The sequence below is a fragment of the Oenanthe melanoleuca genome, chromosome 5 (assembly GCF_029582105.1).
Source record: "Oenanthe melanoleuca isolate GR-GAL-2019-014 chromosome 5, OMel1.0, whole genome shotgun sequence".
In the NCBI taxonomy this organism is placed as follows: Eukaryota; Metazoa; Chordata; class Aves; order Passeriformes; family Muscicapidae; genus Oenanthe; species Oenanthe melanoleuca.
The window spans coordinates 44,878,444-44,902,285 of record NC_079339.1 but is presented as its reverse complement, the minus strand read 5'-3'; the positions used below and the strand labels follow the sequence as shown (position 1 = coordinate 44,902,285).

General features: G+C 36.7%; 1 protein-coding gene across 4 annotated transcripts in view; it reads right to left on the bottom strand.

Moving 5' to 3' along the window:
• DGLUCY (D-glutamate cyclase) overlaps window positions 1-23,842 on the bottom strand; it is a 47,826-nt gene that overhangs the window by 20,784 nt on the left and 3,200 nt on the right. For 2 of the 4 annotated variants that reach the window (XM_056493506.1, XM_056493509.1), the window contains exons 2-4: window positions 4,443-4,554; window positions 1,493-1,646; window positions 610-808 (exon numbers count right to left, since the gene is read on the bottom strand). In XM_056493506.1, coding sequence (XP_056349481.1) covers window positions 610-808; window positions 1,493-1,646; window positions 4,443-4,554 — 465 coding nt within the window. Of the gene's footprint in view, window positions 1-609; window positions 809-1,492; window positions 1,647-4,442; window positions 4,555-5,471; window positions 5,535-11,252; window positions 11,599-23,842 lie in introns of those variants that run through there. The other 2 variants (XM_056493508.1, XM_056493507.1) reach the window with 2 other exon arrangements.

Genomic DNA, 23,842 nt, shown 5'->3' with positions numbered 1-23,842 from the left:
GGGGTCAGAATTATTCTATGACTTCTGTTACCATTAAAATGTACACCACAAACTTTTTGAGCACAGTCATAATTTTCAGTACTATGGTAGACATCTCAAGTCTTTGGGAATATCTTCTGGCCCAGAGGTCTAGGTTTATAGTAAGCTGCAGTTTAAAGGCTCTATTGTCACAGGAAAATTCCAGAATGTGGCTGTCATGCAGAAGAAACTGCTATTGCCATGGTTTATAAAAGGAATATTCCAACTACAAGCAGGAGCTGGTATGGAGAGCAGGACACAAGTAAAGACATGGTCAGAACAGTGCATGGATCATTGGGTGAAACAGAGAGGGCAAACCAGAACAGAATCCAAATGAAATGGATGGCACAGGAAACAGGGAAAGCTTTGTCACGAAAAACAAATTAAAAAGGAGATTGCCCTTACACTGAACTGAGGCTGGGAGTACTTTACCCTATTTATGTGCCCAGCACTAGCACATACCTTAACTTACTGTGTAGGCAGAGAAAAAAAGTTGCGATTTGAACAACAGGTATATGTACCTAATGTGAATATGGGCAAAACTGACAGACAAAATTGCAACAAAGATTATGTGTGTGTGCATATACTTACTTTGTACATGCTTACATTACATTTTTGCTCAACGTTTCTGATAGGAATGCCAGCTTTTTGGACTGCTTTTTCAAAAGAGAAGCTGCAGCCTAAATAAAAAGTCACCATGTCCTTAAGTTGTTCGGAATATTCCTTAAGGCTTTTCAGTGATCCAGTACAAGCTCCATGCTCATATTTTCTGTACTGTAGGCAGTCAGTTCTAGTGAAATAAGAAGTTATCACATCTTTGTCACATTTTTTGAAAACAAGGTGAATTGGTTGAATTGACATAAAACCAGTATGAAACCACAAGAAACAGCCTGCTTTATTAATTTTGTTCTTTCTGACTAATAACGAAACAAACACGGGCAAAACCCCCAGAACATCTTATTCTGCACAAAACCAAGCTGGCAGACAGAATGTTAGAGACTGAGATTTTTTTAGGTTTTATAGGTTTTAAGTTCTATATAAAGGCCCCATATGCTCCATATATAACCCAGCTTCATACAAGCTGGTTTAAATCTTGTATTTTGTGTTTATCACATGAGTAAGTATTTCAAATTTCAGAATCTCTACAAGGATCATGCAGACATCATGGCCATGTTTCTAGTAAACAAAACAAATATAAAACCCCATTATTGAATTCTTCAGGCTCAGATTGCAAAGTATTTAAAAATCACACAAATTTTCACCTTTGGATTAGAGAAAGACTTGTAATAACAATTATCATAACATGTGGCTCAAGAACAAGATAATCAGGCTGTTTTCACTCAAAGGTAAAACACCAAGTAAAAAATGTTGTTCAAAATATTCAACAGTGTAACCAGGCTGTTTCCTCAAATCCTGCTAGTCACCACCAGCATTCACTTCAGAATATTGGCCAGCAGAGTTGGTTTGTAGTTACCTGATATCAGAATCACTGCTCAGGGAAGGACATTTCCATTCTCCTGGTTGACTTCTGTAGAGCAGTGGCAGGGGTCCATTGTTTGCACGGCAGAACTTCTCGAAGTCATCAGCCAGGGACTTGTGCAAAATCACAACATTGGCCTGTTTATAGCCTTAAATTGTGGAAAGTAGGAATGGCTGGTTATTAATTCACCTTTTTGTTTGTGAAACAATAACTTTTCTGTATGAATTTCTTTAGATGGTTTATAAAAATTACCTGAAGGAAATTTTTGATTTAGAACTCTGTAATTAGATCAAACTTCTTGAAATATTTCAAAAATCATAGCTAGGCCTACTCTATATGTGAAGTCATTCACAGCTAAAACAGTTGGCAGACATGGGTAGCAGCAGAATATGAGGGCACCATAATTAATAAACAATTCTATTAATTTATATGTAAACAAAATTTCTTGTCTAACTGGGTCATTAGTCTTCTGTAGGAAAATGCTTTATTTGCAGCCAATGAAAGGCTATCACATGCCACACTTTCACAATTATTTTTCACCATACCAAGATAATAATCAATCCAAGAGTAAACTCCTTGTATCTTGATGATCATAGAACATTTAAAATTTCTTGGCTAGGGAATTTTAATGTGGGCTGCAATTAAACAGATATGATTACTGCTCAAGAATAAACTCTTGACTGTCCACTGAATCTCAGTAATTTCTAATTAAAATTCTAATTTAATTTCTAATTAAAAAAACAAAATAAAACTAAACCAAACAGAACTTCTACACTTTCTTCACTTGGAAACAGCTTTGAGTTAAAAGGTTGTTCACCACTACTATGAAATTGCTTCTAAAGACACTAACATTTTTGCAATGACTACCACTGAAGAAAGGTCCCATTCATTTATTTAACAAAAACTTATTTTCTTAACAGTAGTAGTTAATACCAATGCTATTTAAACTTTCCTGCATGGAAATAGCAACTGTTCAAATAATGAGGGGAAATTTGGAGTACAACTGGTTTGAGGTATATAAACCTAGCAAATAACAATCCCTAAATTCTGTACTGATACTCTCTTGAAGAGTCATTACTGTCTGATACCAGGCAGGCAAGTAGGAGGCTGCACAGAAGCACTCGCTTTCTTAAATACTGCAGTAGTCTGTCATCAAAAAGGCAATAATTTAGTTGAGATCAATGAGCTGCCTTCAAAGGCTGTAGAAAATGAGCCAAATCTTACTCTTGACCAATGCTAACAAAGAAATCCAAAGAGACTTTTATTCTTGATGGAAAAATGCAAAGCAAAGGCTGAGCTAAGCATGCATTTGCATACTGAATTTGTTTCCAAACTGCTCTCTTGGGAGTAGTCAGCACAAAAATTCATTTTATTACTAGCAAAAGTTACTAAATACAGAAAGAGATTCTTGCTAAATACAGAAAAATATTTTTGCTAAATAAACATACTACATTTACCACTGAAAAAAAACCACTAAATTTGGTTACCCCTCAATTTTATACCCTGCCATCCATGAGAACTCCACAGGCACTTTCTGCTTTGCTGGTTATATTAATGAATTCTTAAAATTATGGGCTTAGTCAGGACATTCAACTGACAACACTGAATTTCACATACTAGTTTACAGATGACAAGCTGAATCTTCAGGCAAATACTTGGTAAATTCAGGAAGCTTCATTATAACACTTTAAGAACTTTATTGCTCCTCCTGACAGGTGCCCTTACTTTTTGTATACCTGAAACCCAAATCTCCTGATAGATTCACTTGAATTATTGAGCCATCATTACAAATGTATTCACAGGCAATGGTAGTGGAGCTGGATGAGCTGACCAACTCAGGCATTAATTCAACACACCCAGGTTCTCAGTTCAGAGGAATTCTGAAAGAGCTTTTAACTTCTATGGTGAATGACAGTGAGGACAGTAAGAAAGAATTGGATAACAACAACGTAAGACAATTTGTTACAATGGTTCTTTTTGTATAATGAAGCTGTTCATTAACTTGTTTTATATGTCAACAGTACTTCTAAAAATGTTAGAACTAATACATTTAAAACTACTGCAGCAATAAATTCACTTAAACATTCAGCTGGGGCAAACTGCAAATTATTAACATTATACAATGTCTTCCATTAGTATTTTTCAACTTAGGAACAGATAGAAAAGAAAACCACAATTTCAAGACTGACTATGGTTCTAAAAAATACCTTTAGCATTTTTTATAGTAATGCTACTATTGTAGCTTTGTTGATCAGCTAGATTTGCTATGGTATTTTTCTTTACATTATTTTTTAAAGTTGATCACAACAATGACAACTTCTCTACTTCTGTAAGAGTCCAGCTATGAGAGGCAAGACAGAAATTAATCTTCCAAAATGCATTCAGTTATCTGAGTATAAAACTAAATTTTTCCTCTCCTTTTTCCCAGACTTATCCCAGTCTAGCTGACCCAGTAATCTTCACCTTCTGTAACAAATGAAGCAGAAAACCACTCCTGTAACTAACTAGGTGTCTCTAATTCTTCCCCAAAGTATATTTGATGTGCTAAGTAAAGCAAGGCGTCTGTGAAGAATGTAGTAGGTCATCTTACAAATGTGATTAATAATAACATGCAAGGACACCCAGATTTGGTTAAAGACCTTTCAAATATTTTCTGCATCCATCATTTCTCAATGACAATTGGAAGCTAAGGGATGCACTGCAAACACTGAAAACAAAGTACATGTACATAACTCAGGTAGTATGGTGTATTTGCTCTGATATATCCTTATGATTTAAAAAATCAGAGTCAGGTGCTTACAATGTGATTTCAAAAACATTCAAGAATGTAACATTTTCTTCTATTTTACTTTGATGTTTTTGATATTTCTTCAATCCCTTACAAACAAAAAACCACACAGTTATGAATCTAAAATGGAACCAGAGAGCTGTTAGGTTTACTCACCTTCTGCCATTCCAGAAGTATTACTAATACTGAGTCTGTTGCACCGAATTATTCTTCTTAGCACATGGGGAAGCAGAGATTTCAAGCCTCCTGTCAAAAGCATCTCTTCATCCTTAACAGAAAGATAATTATAAATTTAAACACAAAGTGTCTTTTTTTCCCCCGCATTTTAAATTCCAATTTTCTGGAGAGATTATCTTACATTTCCTCCTCATGTTCCATCAAAGAAATTCTAAGTTTAACTCAAAAGGGAGATCAGATCCAAAGGGTTTTTTCACTGACATTCTATGACTATATGCAAACTGCATCTTTCAACAAATGAGCTGGAAACATGCACTTTAACATTTGGGATAAAATACAAAATTTTGCTGCCCTATAATGTAAGAAACATTTCTTTCCTCCCTGATACATATTAATTTTCTAGAGTATTCAGTTTTCCAAAAGTCATTTTTGGGGGAACTTTAAAATTGCAAAAGCACAAGTGGATTAACATACCAGGGTATAATCTATAATATTACTTCTCTGAACAAAATACTTTTAGACAATTAGCAAGGCAACCTTGTGGTAAAAAGAGAATTATATTCAGAAAATATCACTGTAATACATTTCACTTGTATGATGGATTTCAAATATTAATTATGCAGAAGTGAATACTCCTGTGGCTACTCTTCCAGTGGGAAAGCACACATGGAGATGTTTAAGTTACTTGTCACACAATCTGGAGTAGGTACAGAAATAAGTTTCCTAATTACAATCAACGTCTGCCTCTTTTTACTTCTTTTGAAGATTTAATATCTTATTAATTATTAATTATTATATTAATATTTATATCATCTTTCTGCAATCCAGACAAAGTTCACATAAAGCTTTTCTCTCAACCTGAATTACTAATAACTAAAAAGGGTTTATTATCACTATTAGGAAAAAGTTAAGTCTGGCTAAAGGAATAACTTGGCTGTATATAATTTTAACCTTGGTCATTTTCAGGTAAAGAAACTGAACTATCCTCCAATTCATTAAATTACCAACCTCCAAGTTTTTCTTTAATTCGAAACAAGCCATTCTTGATGCCATTCAAAAGAAGCAATAGATAAGAGAGAAACTGTGCTGCTCTTTTTAAAAGATACTACTAAATTAATATGTAATGAAATGTTACACCCTTCTAGCAAAAGTTAACTTTTCTGTTAAAGATCCACAGTTTTTGTTCTGCAACTACGATAGTACAAAGTTTCACTCTCACAATTGGAGAGTGGAGTGGAATAGTGTGAATACTTGTTTCTCTGAGCAGTTATTCTGTAATTAACTTGAAGAGCAGTGATATGTTTTGACTGAAATGATACTTTTATCCTAGTCTGTTCAAAAGTTTCCCAGTTTGCAGAGCTCTGGAAGGTTAAGCTGGGTGCCCTGAAATTTTGAGTAAACTTTGCATCTATTCTTAATTCTGAAATCTTTATGTAACATTGTCAACCAAAAGAAAACAGTCTTTATTTCCTAAACTCCAGCTTACTACTTTCTAACTCTCCTTTGCTGCTTTTATGTTATCACTCTGTATGCTGTACAAAAATAGTCTTCATTACGAAATCATCAGCAACTCCAAACACACACTTTTAAGATAACAAGAAGTTGGAATAGAGATGTCACTGAGCACTAGTTCGGGCCTATGAGTATCAATTTAAGATACACTATTCTTACTGTAAAGAGAATTTCTAACACCAGTCTGGAATGATTAATTAGAGATTTCAAACTAAATACAATGATTCTAATAAAACATTTCAGATGTGTTCATTAGATTCTTTCAGATAATTTTTCTTTATTTCTGAGGAGCTTTAAAACCATCTAAATCATCTGTAGGATTGATGGCCTGCTACTGATGAACTACTAGTTTAATTGAACTTGAAAGACAGTCTGAAGTTCAGAAAACAAGTCTGGAACAAAAGCTGTCTTTAGCTAGGTATTTTGTCAAAAATGCCCTGTTCTGATGTTGGCAAAAACTGATTGTCCTCTCATAAACTGTGTGCCCAGCAGCAGAAATGAAAGCACCTATGAGATTTTATCAGTAAACATTTAGGCCCCTAAAAGCTTTTGGTTCATATGGCAGCAAGAGGCTAACAAGCTACAGGACTATGAATATCAGTAATGCTGAAATGTCAGCTGTAGATACCATACAGAAGCATTTGGGCCTGTTGCTCCTGTTTGGGAATAAACATACACTATTGATGATGACTGGTTAGAAATTGAATAATTTAAATATTAACTTTGTATAAGTGCAGTGAGACAAGACTCACCTTCCTGTGGTGATTTTATATAGTAACAGGCAAAAGTCCATTTGATTAATGTTCTGAGTTTTAACTTTAGATCACTATATTTGCTGTATGATATCTGTAATAGACTGTGCTGTTATTTTGTTTATTTATTACTAAATTTGGAAAGACAATAAAACTAGTGAGATGCTCACAGCTTTTGCTATATGACTTCCCCATAAATAGTTGGAAATGCAGTATGCTACTTCTCTAAGCTAGGAGGCATAATCAGGTTTAGATTTCCCAACCATCTCTAGAACTTCTTGAAAAATCCTTGAAGCCATCATGACCATGGCACTTTTGGAATGATTGGGGCAAAGCATGGAGATAATTATGATCTTAGAGCATCTTTTCCATTTTTTTCCATTTTTCCATTTCCATTTCCATTTCCATTTCCATTTCAGGATGCCTAATGAAGTGTACATATTGACTTCATAGGGGCCTCAAGAAGCACTCTCAGTAAACAGTTTGAGACAGTGGTTAATCAGTTAGCAGGATCTGTGCCTTGGCAGAGGTTTCTTAATTCCTTTACTTTGTTCTGAGACAGTTTCAGATAATGATAGTAGCAGTTACCTCATGGGGGTATGTTGGATCATGACACAAGTAAAGGCAACATGCTAAAATGGCCATATGAGAAGAGGCTGACAGAGCTTATAAAATGGCTGTTGTCCCTGAGGGCATCCTATGCAGCGTCCCCCCAAAGAGCTCCTAAGATCTGGCTTTCCAGTGTGTTGTCTTTAATGGAATGAACAACTAAAGCAGACCAGATAGAATTCTGTGTAAACAGCATTTGAAAATCACGTCATTGACTGGCTGAATAATGACAAATTTTATAATTAAAGCACCCAGTCTGAAACAAGACCTTGTTCTAAGCTATGCTGCTCACATCAGTCTCCCTGACTTTCAACACCAACAACAGATATAGTAAAGCTTCATAGCACTGAAGCACCAAGTTCATTCTTGATGAATGTTTTCTTAAACATCTGTTTCCACATTAGAAGCACAATAAATACTTTGCTTTTTAGAGTTTTCATGATAGTTCAATGTGAGTATCTTTGTGTGTATCTTGAGTTTTACATACTGAACTTAAATGGATAAATATTAAAATACATCACTGCCTGAGACATTAAGATGGGCACTTACCCACTATGATTTGTGGGCACTACCATATCCTGAGCTGCACTTCCAGGTCTTGACAAGGACGATGAAACTTCAAAGCTGGAATGAGATGAAAATGATGTAGGGAGCTGTGTGATGAGGCAATGATGACAATTTAGCTTATGCCAGACTAGTAGTTCGGAATAATGGATCAATTTGACAGAAACAATATTGTATTGAAATGACATTAAATTATAAAGATACACGTAAATATTCAAGAAAAAACCTCTCTTTGAAACAAAGTGGCAGTCAGGAAACATAGTTTGGTAAAAGTACAATATAGTTTTGGTAAAAGTTGCAAATGGATCTTGGGTCTGGATTTAATAAGCAACATAAAATTGTTGGTTGACATCTTCATTCAGTAAATACTTGTGCAGCATCACTTCAGTGGAATTAAGCAGATACTCACTATCTAATTAATTTGGCCCAGATGATTTTCAAAATATCTTATTACCAAGACAATAACAATTTTCAAGAAAGCCAGATTTGGAGGGTGAATAGTTTTTTATTACTGGCATCGGTTGCCATATGAAGCTCTAAGGCATTAACCATTTCTGCATGCTGTTCTCAGAGCACTAGTTGAACACAGGTGACTGAGTGCAATGCTGTGCTGATCTTTGCTGAGGTGACTGGAATGGGACTGATTCTAAGCCTCATCTTTGTAACTGATTATAAGAATATGCTCTACTTTCCCCAAACTCCACAACTCATATAAGGAAAAAAGCACGTTGAGAGGAAGACATGAAGCAAGAAAACTGTAGCTCCAAACAAGATTTAATAAAGGGATTGCCCTGCATTTCAGATGACTTGCATGATGGACAGAGTAGCCTCTTTGCATCTTCCAGGCTATTCCTTACTTTCTTCTTCTTTGTCTACAGTATGCCTTTATCTCTGCATCTTTCCCTCCCTGAGCTCAGACCCGTATCTCCATAACTCCAAGCTGGGCTGATCTTTGTAGTGTTTGCTTCCTTGGTTTGTCTGACTGCATTCTCTGGCAACATGGGAATTTGGATGTCTTCCCTCCTCTCACTAGCTCTTTTTAATTTATATACTTGATGTATCTCTCAGTTGTACCTTAGCCTCTCAATTTTTAATCTTAAATGAGCTTTTTCTGTTCCTAGTGTGAGACAAATAGACTAACATCAGAAACCAAAACACTCAATAAATTCACAAATGTTTTCCCAGACTTCTAAGATTTAAACTCCTCTGACCCCACCTATACTCATAGGTGAATATATATCTAAATCTATATATCCCTTTTAATAGGCTGGCTTGGCTTAAGCAGAGTTTTTCTAATTATTTCCTTCTTAATTTCTGGCAGTGGAACCACCAATCAGCCTTATAAAGTTGTATATCTTACAAGCTACAGTTTATGAAGTGTTTTTACAATCTGCAGGACATAAGCTCTTTATGGAAAAAGAAGGAAGAGCAGTAAGTGAAACATTTTGTATTACCTTAGAGCTTTCAAAATGAAGAAGTGAATCTGTAAATTTCACAGATATTTAAATACGAACATAGATTCTTTACAGGCCCACATTGTAAATTATTCATTACCCAAGAAAATGGAAAAATGTCATTTAAGTGTCAGAGAGATTACACTTTGAGATGCAGTGGGTGGGTCCATACTGCTGTGCTAAACTACACCAGATAAAAACGAATCAAGAAATTATGTAATAACACAAAGGATTAAAACATTCTTCAGAAGCGTCAGTGTGACTACTTTGCCTTCACACATACCAACTGAATTAATGAAATAGAAGTAAAAAAAATAGCATTTCTGTGGTTTCAAAGATGGAATGCATGAGAATACACAGCCGGTAAAAAGTATGGGTGGTAAGGGTAATAAACAGGTTTGAACACCGCAAGGTAATTAACACCAATTTCTGGTGTTATGAATTACAGGTCTGTTTCTTGAGAAACTAATTGATAGACTACTAAGAATATGGTTTAATGCAGCATAATCTAGAGACTCGCTTGCAGGCAGCCCAAAGACTCTTACGAAATACAACCTTGCATTGCTTATATCACTTTTGTCCTATTTTCAGTTTAAAGTTTGATAATAATAATGGGTGGTGGCATGTATGGGATCACGGGCCAAAAAGTGCAAGGGTCACTACTTAAAATTGCTGGGCACGGTTTTTTAGATATTGTCACGCAGATACCTTACCCAAAGCTACTGCTGCACGAACAGGAACAGCAGGGTAGCCTGAAACATGAGCCAGCCCATGGGCTGCCTTTACCAATACATAATGGAAAGTAATCTAAACCAATTATAATCTAACAAACACTTTGTGTACTATGCCTTGCCCTAGTATGAATATGGTTACAGAGGCTTGTTAACGTAAACACACTTTAAATGACCTTCTGTTTAATCATCAAGCTGATTTGAAATTCTGCCAGCAGACTTCTGTGAAAAGCACAAGCTTCTCTGAAAATTTAGTCCATCTGATTTTCCAACAGGGTCTCAGTTATGCTTGTGATCTTTTATTTGAATAATCAATTAATGATCCTTTTTTTTCCATCTGCTATGAATCATTTCAAAGCACAGAAGATCTTTGTGTATCATTCTGAAAGAAGAGTGTGTTGTGTACTTTCAGACAGTAGTTCATCCAGCAAATTATTATTTAACTTTACATTTGAAATATGGGTATTTACATTTGAAGTTAATGCACCTTTAGATGAGGGCTGCAAATAGAAATTTAAATTAGCTTCCATTAGTGTTCTGTCTGCTGCTTAAAGTAGCCAGCCTAAACTTGAGATCCTGCAGATTATGTCAGGATGAGAAATTGATGATAGAATCAATGTGTCTTCGATGCAATCTTGTTTATTTGCAAAAATAGGCACACAACATCTAGTTTTTCTCAGTATACTAAGAACAAATAACAGAAAGCAATTACCAGTTTCAAAGCAGCCAATTTAGAAGCCAATTTAGACAGCACTGTATGCTGCTGCCACCACTGCATTGGTATTACTTTACACTCAGCTTCTGCTCTGGGACAAAATAAATTGTTTTTCAGGTGAAGAAATATGGGCAGAGACTAGAGAATAGCTCCTATCAGGCCCTGCCCTTGCATAGGCACAACCTATGCAAGATCCCAGTTGTTTGGGCTTTTTTATCCTGCAAAGGATGAGCCCACATGACTTCACACACCCTTCCAATCCCTTGGGTCATATCCTAATACCCACATTCCTGCCACATCACCTTACAAATACATATGACCAACAAGTTTTAGAGCAGCCACCTCATTTACATGCATCTTTGCCAAGACACAGTATACACCTAAGAGGAGACTAAGAAATTCATCAATATTTAAAACTTCATGCCTTGGACTTTGCTGACAGTAATACTTACCAGTAGCAAGGAGAGACTGCAAATGATCCAGTAAAGGTTGTTTTCATGTAAGATGACAAGAGACACTTATTCAACTTCAAGAAATTGAAAAAAACCATGAGAGCATGAGGCTGGTATTTAAATATTTTTTCCCAATCTATGCTGAGGTACAGATCTTTAGACTTGCTTCACAATTCTTTGGGCTGGGTCCAGATATTAGCTCTCTATCTTGGCCTCTTCTGCCACCAACAATGCGCAAGAACGCCGGGAGACCTTGCTGCAGGTCACCAGTGGCAGCCTCTTCCATGCCCCTGTGGCAGCACTGGCCAGCTAACACTGCACATCATAGCAGACAAGGTGATGGGCATTGGCTGGACAAAAACTCCTAAAGTGAGGGAAATATTTCTTTCCAGTCGCATTCAGAAGGAAAGTGGAAGTCCATAGGACAAAGTACAGTGATTTGTACTGCTTTGTTGGCAAGGCAGCAGCCACAGGTGCTTGTTTTGATAAGAACATATGTCACCACCTAGGTTACACCCAGTCACGTCGTGCACGGTCACAGGGCTGACGGGGTGCTCACTCCTACCAAGAAATTCCACCTGAATGTAAGCAGGTAAGTGATGTTCTGCCACCTACACATCATTAAAATAGAACCATGCCCCCAAAAAACGTGCCATGCTCCTGCTGTCAGGTCTTTCAGACTACCTCCAGGACTACGCCATTCCTTTTGTGTTCACACGTCTGCCAGCAGGTGCTGTCACTGCACCTACCACTGCTCACCATGCAATTCTCCTCAGCAATGATCACTAAAGAAATTATTCCAGACCATGTGTTTACACAACATTAGTGTCCTTGAGATGTGGATGTCTCAGTAGGCTGTGTGTGGGGAACTTCCAGTGAATTGTACCTCTACAAACTACCAAGAACTAACATCTCTGCCTCCACACATACCTGTGATGAAGTGATAGTAACTTTCATTGTTCCATTGCTTTCTTCAACTCCTAGATCAAGAAGTACTGGGAATAGCTCAAAAGGACAGACCGTCTCTCCCTGATGAACCTCCAGGCTTAAGTAGTGCTATATGGATAATCAGATGAATCTGTGTCAGGATCTCCAAGAATACCTCACTGCAACTTTAGCAGTAAGTACAGGTAAATTGCTGTTAGCAACTATACTATGTGATTGGACTGCTAATTTGTTCTGGAGCATCCACACTGCCCCCATAATAAATGTTAATTTGCATCAAGGATAACTGGATAACATTGTTCTGCAGCATCCATTCTAACTTGAAAGTATCTAAGTTATGGACAAATTATGGCTGCATTACTATGCTTTCACTAACACATACCTGACAACTGTGGTATTATGTGGTGACTAGAGTTGTCATGATGATCTGGAAACTGCCTCAATGGTCTGTTTGGTGCAGTCAGGCACCTGCAGACACATTTGTCCTCTATCTGTAAGAGCTCAGGGTATGTTTGACCAACACTTAGTAGAGCAGGACGACGAGAAGGAATCCAACAAGCAGTGCTATCAGTAATTAGATATATACTCTAAGGCTGACAACAACAGAGTCCTTTTGGAGAAGAAAGCGCTGCTTTGCCCCTAGTGAAGATGCCCAAGCTCTGAAAACCACAAACGTTACATACTTATTGGTAGACTGCATCACAGACCCCATAAATAATCACTGATAATCATCACCATCCCAGCACTTGTGAACAAGAATGAGTTATAATCCTGAACAGTCAAAGCCCCTTGTGGTGGGCCTGAATGAAAATCTCTACATCATTCCTAACTCTTCTTCCCCTGCCTGTACAGAGAAAGTATGAAACTCTACCGCAGTGAACCTTTGAGAATCTCAGCTGAGTAGCAATATGAGTGATGGAAGACCTGGATGATGTGGCAGTTCATCCAAGCTACACTGACCTGATTGTCCAGTCATGTGCAGGAATCAGGAATTAACTAATTTTATAGGCAAGTGGCAGTCATGCTGACCATGGGAAGAGACTTTCGGTAAGTGGTGTGTTGGTGCTACAGAGTGCCAACAACTGCACTCACCATTTCTGAACTCAAAACAGTAATTCAAGACAGTATATGTTGTAATTGCACTGGGCAACTGTCCTCATACACCACAGCAACCCTAGGCAAAGCAGAGAATGCTACGCCATGGCCAGAGGCTGCCATAGTGCCCACTGCATAAAAGAAAGGAGAGCTTGACAGAACCATTGTGTTCTGAAAAGAAAATTCCCTATTATCTAACTTTTAAGGGCATGAGAGGATCTAGGCCCTTATCAAACTGTCCAAGACAGCCTGATCCCACAACATGTTGGTGTTTCTGATGCAGTCACTCTGTCATGGCACCCTCGGGGCATCACCACTGGTGGCAACAGCATCAGGGCTGTGCAGCAAGTGCAAGGGAGCAGCTCAGGACCTCTGCTGTTGGTGCCATCACAGGCCACGTGAAGAACTTCACATCTAAGTTCCTGGTGACAGATTAAATCAGATATCAGTAGACTAAATGCTCTCACTCTGTAGCTATTCAGTGCCTTACACAATTATATACAATACACCACCGTGTCCAGTGCAGTTACGGCGGGCAGACAGAACATGTCAAACCACTGTGCTCATGAGCACTATCAGCAAGGAGCTCAAGATGCTGGAAAAATGCAGTTACCTTTCTAGATTATAGAGTTAAGCCTGAACTTTTACTGCTTTTCCCTGTGTTCCATGAATAGAGTAAGATTTGTACACATATCACCCTCAAACCTTTTATCACCATTAAAAGTTCTTTTAAAAAAGCAGTTTCATGTTAAAAGAGATGACTCATAATGCTGCAGCATCAGCCAGCTGGCTTGAAAGGGATGCTGATGTCATAATTTTGATTTTCATTACCAAAGAATATGAATTACACTTCTATCACCTCATTTTATATTTTAAATATATAAATAAGCTATGGTGATTGGTATCTTGGTGTGCTCTAATTCAAAAACTGAGCCTACATTTTGTATAGAAACAATACAAAACAAAAGTTTAAGCTTTTACTATTATTTTTTTTTAGAGTATTGTTCCCAGGTATGGTAGATGTAAATATGCCTAAAACCTTACCACAGACCTTACAGTTTAAGGACTCAAACCTCTAGTACTTCTATAAATATAAGAAAAAGAGCTCAAGGACAGATGAAGTGCTTAAACATTTGCTGTATTGTACTTCAGCTGCATACGTTTGCATACAAGCCATAGTCTATATGCAGAGCTATGTAAAGAAAGATGTGACAGAAAAGTTAGCATAAAGACAGAAAAATATATAAGCAATACACTTGCTTTTTATAAACATGAATGAAACAAGCAAACAACCTTGATGTAAGTTATAACTAGTATTCATGAACCACACATTTCAGAAATAAGGTTTAGCTCTGTTTTTGTCTGCTTAGCAACCATTAATCCTTTTTCCTGGTTTCTGTATACATGCCAGATAGGAAATTGTAATAACATACCTTAAAATTCCATATCCCACATTTGGAATTTGATAGGATAAAGAGTTATATCTTTAAACTGAAGGAGGGTAGGGTTAGGTTAGATATTGAGAAGAAATTCTTTCCTGAGAGGGTGGTGTAGCCCAGTTTGAAAGGGGCTTTGAGAAAACTGGTCTAGTGGAAGGTGTCCCTGTCCATGTCAGAGGGACTAGAACTAGATGACTTTCCAGGTCCCTTCCAACCCAAACCATTCTCTGATATTCCTATTTAGGAGGCACTTTTAAAGAGTAACCATTTTTGTTCCTGGACTTTTTTCCACATAACTTATTATACATCCTAAGTATGGGGAGTGTGCTAAGTTTCGGTTTATTTTGTTTTCAAATGAGAAAAGACTCTTGGCTTGTTTGAGCATTAGTTTTTTATCTCGCTGAATTTTCCTCCTTCTCTGAAATGGCTTTTCAATTTATATTGCATCATAGAGACTGAAATAGTTTCATGGTACAGTTAATATATAGTCCAAATAATTCAAAATATTAAAACAGTGTTCTTCGGAAGAGAGAATTAAAGCTACATCTATCTATACAAAGTCTCCTGACTTTGACAGTGATCAATAATGCATACCCTAAGGAATAGCTCAAAAGCAGAGAAAATATTCACAAAACCTAGCTGGTTTATCCTTCCAGTATTTCATGACCTCTGGCTCAGAAACTCTGGAACTCAGTGACATTTCTTTGTTTGTAGAAGTTAATATAAAAACTGATATCCAAGTGGACTTTATCCCATATAAATGCAGCTTGCAGAGTTTCATATGGATGTCACCAGCTACTTTGTAAATTACTTTACTTAGAAAACTTTCTAGATGCAACTGATAAGAATTCTGCATGGACTGTTTCATTAGGATTCCACTTTCAAAGCCACTATAATTAAAAGTAACAAAACTGTCTTTGTATTAGAATGCAGTCTACAAACACAGGTATTCCTTTAATCCCAATTCCATAAATACATTTCCTCTTGAGACAAGCATCTTACATGAGTATTCCAGCAATTTTCAGAAGTATCTCCTCCCAAAGAAGGGTCAGACTACACAGTATATGCAGTGACAAAAGACAAGACAAATTAAAAGCACCCAGCAGCTTGCACTAATGTGCTCCAAGTCTAAATTTACAATTAAAACAAAGCATTCACATTTGTAAAAAAAAAAAAAAAACAAAAACAAAAAACCCAGAAAGCCTGTGGGGTTTGTTTCCAAAAGATTGGGCAAATGTGTGTGATTTTGATTGTGGGGGAAAGGGAGCAATGAGTTTGGCTCAAACCTAGGCCTATTTAGGTAACTTCTCTTTTAATATAATTAGTACAAAATTATACATTTTTGGAACCACCTGGAATTTTGAAGATGGAGTATATACAGGAACAGCATTTCTGGACAGAAAAAAATTAACAGAATGGATAATTGTTCAGTTACTTGGAAACATAAGCAAAAACCATATAAAGCAAGGTGTATTTTATTACCGCTGTATCCTACCTACCAGGAAGTGTTTTCAATAATATCCAAAGATAGAAGAACATTGTGATTAGAATACAGGACCAAGGTGTTTCTGATTAAAGATTGAAAAGAGAGGATTTTAATCAGGTAAAAGGAAGCCGAACAGGTATCAGTTACTAGAAACTGCTGTGATTTCCAGTCAGAATGATGGAGCAGTAGGAGACTGATTTGAAAAAAAAAAAAGTTACTACTACCAACATTTGAAGAGATGATGGTACCTAATGACTTTCAAACTTCATTCTCTACTGACAGATTTCCCTAATGGAAATTTCTTTTCTATTCTCATAATACTTGTCTTTATAAATTAACTGAGTTTGACATAGAAAGCTTGCTATACAAGGCTGATTTTGAATCTATTAAGCACTTCAGACTGCAGATATATGAAATATACAATCTTTGTGTCCATGGGAAAATTGTCAGAAGTAACGCAAGCTCACTGGAGCATTAAAATACATGACTGGAAAGAAATGAGACTTTCTTGATAGACATCAAAGATACAGTTTGCCAGAAGGCATATAAAAGAATATGAAATCACAAATAAAAATAAGCAAATCTGTGTCCTTTGCATCAAACAATAAACATGCTTCCCCCTCCCCACATTTAGTGGAAAGTTTAAAAAGCAAATATTCTGAGTAAATCCAGGTTCAGTTTGGACAATATTACACAATATTTTCCACTCCTTTTGAAGGAGGAAAATACTCTGATCCGTACTTGGTTTCAAAATCTAGGCAAAAAATAGTGTATCTATATATCTATATCTGTATCTATATCTGCATCTATATATTTATATCTATATCTATATCTATATCTATATCTATATCTATATCTATATCTATATCTATATCTATATCTATATCTATCTACATCTATATCTATATCTGTATCGATATCATATATATCATATATATCTATATATCTATATCTATAATATATATTATTATGCATTCATTCAATGGTTGATAAATTTAAGCAAACTGTTTCCAATTAAAGTTATTTCAAGTCTGAATAAATTTAAGAGAATTAAAGTCCAAAATGCATAACTTATAGTTCAAAGAATAGAATGATCAATATGTGACTTTTCCATGGTTACTAAGTGTACAAATGAAAATATGCAAAATAAAGTGCATTAAGTGGGCACTGTATACATATAAACTATGCATATCAAAAATAGCTAAGAATATTAACAGAAATACATCTAACATCAGTGACCTTGGGTTCATGAGCTTTGCAGAAGTCAAGCATCTCAAATGTATTTCTTAAAAAGGAATAGAGAGGATACCACACTTAGAGATGGCTGATTTTGTAACCAATAGACACATACTTCTGATGGACAATCAATTTCTGACCTTTATAGTATTTATCAGCTTCAGTGAAAAAGTTTTCCCAGTTTACAGTTGTTTTCTAAGAGCTTTCAATGTAACACATTAATAAGAAATTTTAGGGGGCAGCTTTTTGTTCTGAGTCTGCATCTTGCTCAGCACAAAATCTGTATCTTGTCCAGCTATAGCAAGGGCTCTCCAGTATCATTCCACTGTGATGTAATCTCTTATCTGCACTGAACAGCTGGTAAAGCTGTATGTTTTAAATTAGAGATTGAAACTTCTTCTGAAAACAGCCTTGATACCACCTATAAGATAACACTTAGAATTAATTCATTACATCTTTTTGTAATAAATCAGCATATACTCATGGCTTCTTTGAAACAACTTATGAATATTGGAGGTAATTTGATGGCTGGAATATTTATTGCATTAATATCTTAGTAGGTAGATGTAAGACGAGCAAAAAATCAGGAAAGACAAGAGAGAAGTTTCTTTATTTACTTTCTCCAAAATAAATAGATGAAGATTAGCAATGAACATTCTACAAACAAGGGATGGTATGATTATTAATAAAATGGATAGGCAAACGTTAAATGTTTTGGTTTTATGGTTATTCTAGAAAAGGCCCTGGTTTAATAAGAGTATATGACTTTTGTATTAGTCACATTTAAGAATCCCAACAGGAATAAAGTTTACAAAACCAAACAGAACAACCAAATCAATAAGGCCAAATGAGATTAAATTGTAGCCCAAAGCTTCAGTACCTAAAAGGATGCACTGTGAAGCTTCAACAGAGAGGGGTAAAATCAATAATAGGAAGAAAAAGGATGATGTGAGAGATACTTAATGTCACCTTCAGCTGTGACAACGACATCCTTAAGTCTGTAGTTGAAGGCAAATGGATGTCGCTGCTACCGTAGCAGAGGCAGGGAGTGGGGGGAAGGCTGCTCTCCTGGGGTGTGGGGGTGGTGTGAAGGCATTTACTTCTGCAGACAAAGAGAGGCACTGGAAAGATTAGGCAAATGTCTTAGAGGAGGCATGATTACTTTTACATGGCATATCCAAAGTCATAAAGGATATATAAAAGGCTACAGAAAACACGGGTATGGTCTGCAGTGAGACACAAGATTAAATAAGGGATTAACACTTGCTGCTTGTCAAAGCAGTGAGACTCTGATTATTTCTTCAGAAATCCTCTCCATCTCCTCCTTATATATCCATAAAGGTTAGTGTTCAGGGACTGCACTGGGTTCCTGTCCAAACTCAAATGATTTATAATTCTGTTGTTTTGGTACTTGTTATCCAAAAGTAATTATTTTATCTTAAACCAAACCAGTACCTCCACTAATCATAGCTTTCTAAAGAAAAATACTGTCACAAAGTGAAACAGTTTAATCAATTTGTTATCTAAAGAAGCAGGAAAATAATGGCAAGCATCTCACAACTCACGACTGCCAAAGCCAAATTCTTGGGCAGGAAGGTATTATAAAGCCACACCATATTATAGATACATGTTTCTGTGCTGGTGTGAGAGACTGGAAGGATTGATGGCTTGAAGCCTTTCACATGTACGTGGAAGAGGCAGGTCAGGCCTTTCCCTGGTGAGGCAATGCCCTGCCCCATACACCCCCTGGGCCCGTATCCCAGCCCTGCAATGGCCACCAATCCCTGACACACGGAGGCAATCTCCACACCTGCCCCTGGAGATCCCAGCCCAGCTCCTGAGTGGCCAAATGACTGGAAGTCCCACCTGGGGGAAGGGCCCAGGAAGGCCAAGGGGTATTTAAGGACAAACATGAGACAGGTACATCTTGACCTCTTGGAAATTCTATTAGTTGAACACTGCTGGAGCCCAGAAGCTGGTAGCTATATTTATTCTTTTCAGTGTCTTTTCTCTCTTTTTTCTGACTCTTTTCTTGTTAGAATTCCAAGTAACTTAAAATTGGGTGGGCTTTGAGTTTAAGTTAGGTGGGTGAAGTTAATACTTTGAGAAGCATTTTATGTTGCCTGAATGCTACTCTAAACATTTTGCCAAAGTTCTTTGATTTTCTAGAATTGCCAGTAAATTCTTTTTTGTTGATCTCTTGAGAAATCTTGTCAGTATTTCTCCCATGACTCTAACTCAAAGTACATGAGCAACCATAAGCCCTGTTGAAGTTTCATTAAGTGAGTTGTTTGGGGCCTTACAACTGGTTTTGGCTCGGGTGGAGTTAATTTTCTTCACTGCTGCTGGTATGGGGCTATGTTTTGGATTTGGCTGAAAACAGAGCGATGACCATAGAGATGTTATGGTTATTGTCAGCAGGGCTTGCACAGAGCTAAGGCCTTTTTTGCTCTTCCTACTGTCACCGTGACAAAGAAATTAGAAGTGCATAGGAGGTCAGGGGGAGACAGCAAAGGACAAGTGACACACACTGACCAAAGAGATATTACAGACCATATAGCATGATGCTTAATATATAAAGTGGGTGAAAGAAGGAGGAAAGGGGGACACATTTGAAATGACAGATTTCATCTTCCCAAGTCACCATTACATGTGACAGGGCCCTGCTCTCCTGGAGATGGCTGAACACCTGCCTGTCCATGGAAGGCAGTGAATTAATTCATGTTCTGCTTTGCTTGTGTGTGTGGCTTCTGCTTTCTCAATTGAACTGTCTTTATCTCAATCCACGAGTTTTCCAGCTTTTACCTTTCCAATTCTCTCCCTGATCCTGCTGGTGGAGCAGTGAATGAGCAGGTGGTTGGGCTTGGCTGGGGTTAAAGCAAGACAGTTACTCAGAGAACAAGTTTTACAAGACTTAATCAAATCTTGTAACAAACTTCTCTGCATATTACAAGTAATTCTAAGAATCTGTGGCATTTGCCTCATCTGACTTCCAGTTTGAAGATGCATCTCACTAGAGTGGCAGGAAGGCAACACTGAATATGTGAATGGGAAAAAAAAAAAATTTCTGTAATCTGTGTTAGGTCTGAAATAAAATCTAGTTGAACAGGAATGTGGTTTTTTTTAAAAATGGAGAGAGATGTTACTCATAAAAATCTTCATAAGGGCTCAAAAATCCTCAGGTGGGAGGGGGTTGAAATACCTCAGAGTAAATGGAGTTATTTACAATGTCAATAATCTGCATTGCTATCGTGTTCCCCATCAATACATTACCAAGCAGTCACAACAGAAAAGTAAGCTTGAATGTGACATGTTGTAAGGAGGATGCCAAACCTCACTCTTAGCCGGGCTTAATAAATGACAGCCACAGGAAAATTGCTTAATGGGGCACTTATTTGCATAGAAGTCTTTAACACTTCAGAGAAAATGCAAATCCCAAGGAATTTACAAAAGGAGTCTAAAATGCCTTCTGACCTACTGGAGTTTGACATCCTCTTCAAAGACTGTCACAGCAAACACTTCACATTAAAAAAGAAAAAAGATGTATTAAAACTGAGCACTCTAACATTTAAATAATCTAGGTTTCCCCTAGAAGTCCTCTACTTGAGAAAAACAAAATAAATGAGGCTGTGCATGGATTATTGAAAGCTCAAAGAGCTCCAACTGCCTGGTGCATGACCTCTACAGCAGACTATCTACAGTAAATATTTTACTGGATATTTTTAGGTTGTGAAGCTACTGCTTCATATGAACCTATATGCTTCGTATAGGTTCGCTTATGAAATAGGGACAGATGCAACAAAATCATGGAGGAAATAAAAGGAAACAATTCTTCACACTCTTCTGTAACTAAATCATTATGGGTCATGAGATGAAATTAGCAAATGGTAAAGTCAAAGCAAACAAATAGAAGCCTTTATTCAGGGACTGCACTATTAAACCACAACTTATTGTGACACTATGCAGCTGCTCCTGGCCAGCATTGGAGACAGCAATGGTGAGCTAAAGATACCCTAGTTTGCATCCTGTATCTAAATAAATCAGTATGGGATTAAAAACTTACGAAAAACAGTAATGAAATTATAGAATTGCTTCAATACCAGTTAGCTCTAGTCCCAAATCACACAATTTACAGTGCCAGTATCAATTATGCAGGTAAAGTTAAAAATCCCCATCTTTTGGAAAGTATTGAAAATTTGGAATTCACTATCATAGTTTTTTCTGAGGAGCTCTAAGCTCCTTTCAAACTCCAGGAGATACAGCAACTGAGTTTGAAAATTTTATCTTATTTTATCCATTTGTTTTCAGATTTTCTCTTCTGTTATTTTGATTCATGGAGATATCTTTTTAAATTTAAAATAATAGGCTCATAATCAATAATCATACAACTTTTCCCAAGATAAAGGGAAAGGAACTTCTCTAATAATTGTTCACTTCATTAAATCTCCTTTTGCTGTGTGGTAATTCAACAGATGCAATACTTTTAATTTCCAGAAGTTTTCTTCTAATTATATATTTAATTTATTATTTTTCATTTATGCTTTTCAAAAATTGTCCTTCCCACTTCATTTTATGTGGTACTTCACTCTTTCTCTGCAGGCCCTCTTTAAGAATTACAATGCACAGCTTTAAGTTCTGCAATTTAAACACTTTCTCATGTTTATGCTTCCTTCTCTGGGGTAGGAAAACAGAACCATAACTTCTGCAACTATCAGAATGCATTCACGGTCTTCATGATCAGTTAAAAGATTGAATTTCATCATCACTAGCTTTTCACCTTGATTAACTTCTCCTTTCTAAAGTGCCCCTCTCCAAAGTTGACAGTAAAATTTCAAAATAGTGAGAATACACATGCAGGTCTTTTGAAAAGGACTTTGAGTTTTACTCAGCGAGTATTCCTGAGGTTTAATGACAACATTGTGTAGAACAGTCCTCTCTCTGTGTTCCCTCCAACAAATCTGAAAAAAATTCAAACTATTGTGATTGAGGATTAGAATCCAAAAGTCAATTATTTTTATTAAACAGAAACTCCATTTCTGCCTCCCTTAAGCAGCTTTAGCAGCTCAAAAAGTGAAATAAACCCCTATTTCTGTTTCAATGGCTAGTGCTACTTTCTTTCCCCTATAGACAGCATTCATTCCTTTTCCTCATTAGAAACTCAGCAATATGATAATTTTTTTTTCTTTTATAACTACGTAGACTTTTAGTAATTAAACTTTTGAAAAGGTTGCCTGTAATAATGGTAGTTGCAACTGTACAGTGACTGAAAAAAAAAATAAACAAATTACTTCAGTGAAGAAATTAATACTAACTGAATCAGGACTCTAGAAGCTTAACACTTAAATACACTCTTTCAAGAAATGATCCACTTTCTGACAGAGCTGTACCACTTCCGTTAAGAGAATTATTAGACTTGGATGCTTAGCATAACTTCTCCTTTCATGGTAAAAACATTAAGTGGTTTTAGAGAGATAAAACTGTTGCCCAGAGCAGTTTCGTAAAAAATACTTTAAACAGCAAATATACCTCCCCAATCTACTTTTCTGACAGTTATCAAGCACAGAATGTTCAATTAAAGATTCAGATTAAGCAAAAGATAAAAATCACAGAGAAGTCATGCAAACTAAAAACTAGAACTGATACTACACTAAAATCTCACGCAAAAGCTGTTTCATGTCATGTTTGTCTTTCACAGCGAGTCCTTCCCTAAATTCATTTTGTGGTTTCCAAAATTTGATCTTTTCCCCTGCTGTTCAAATGTTCTCCATGGAGTGATTAAGAGGAACATTTTGTATCATCTGGCTTTCCAAAATTTGTCCTTTGAAAATAACACCTATTTCTGTAACAATTCAATGACCATAAGAAAGCACCAAACACCTTCAACTTTAGCTCCATAGAAACCACAATTTCCATAAGCAGCTTACCTTCAGAAAGAAAGTAAATCAAATCCCTCAAAACTGTGAGGCCTCAGCACCCTGGGAGTATGCAGTTCTAGCACTCATGTTGTTCTTCTTTTTCTCTCATTTCCTCTCAGAAGTCTGTACACTGAGATTTCAATTTCACCTCAGCCCTCAAACCAGCTTGGCACACCACCTCTTTTAGAACCAAAAAGAAAATGCTGTGACACTTTTTCTTTAATGAAATTCAACAATATCATTCCATGTGGGAATTTCCCACAGCATTTTTTTCTTCCCTCTTTTCACAATTAGGAATGGCAAGTAAATACACATATTTTTGAACAGTTGTGTTGTGGGGTAGAGAAGGGACATCTATCTTTAGAGTGGTGTTACTCCATATTTCCAAATTCGCAGCACATGCTCAGCCCAAACACTGAACTGTTGGCTGACTGACCTGTCAGGTTGCTCTTATTGCGCACATGAATATGAAAA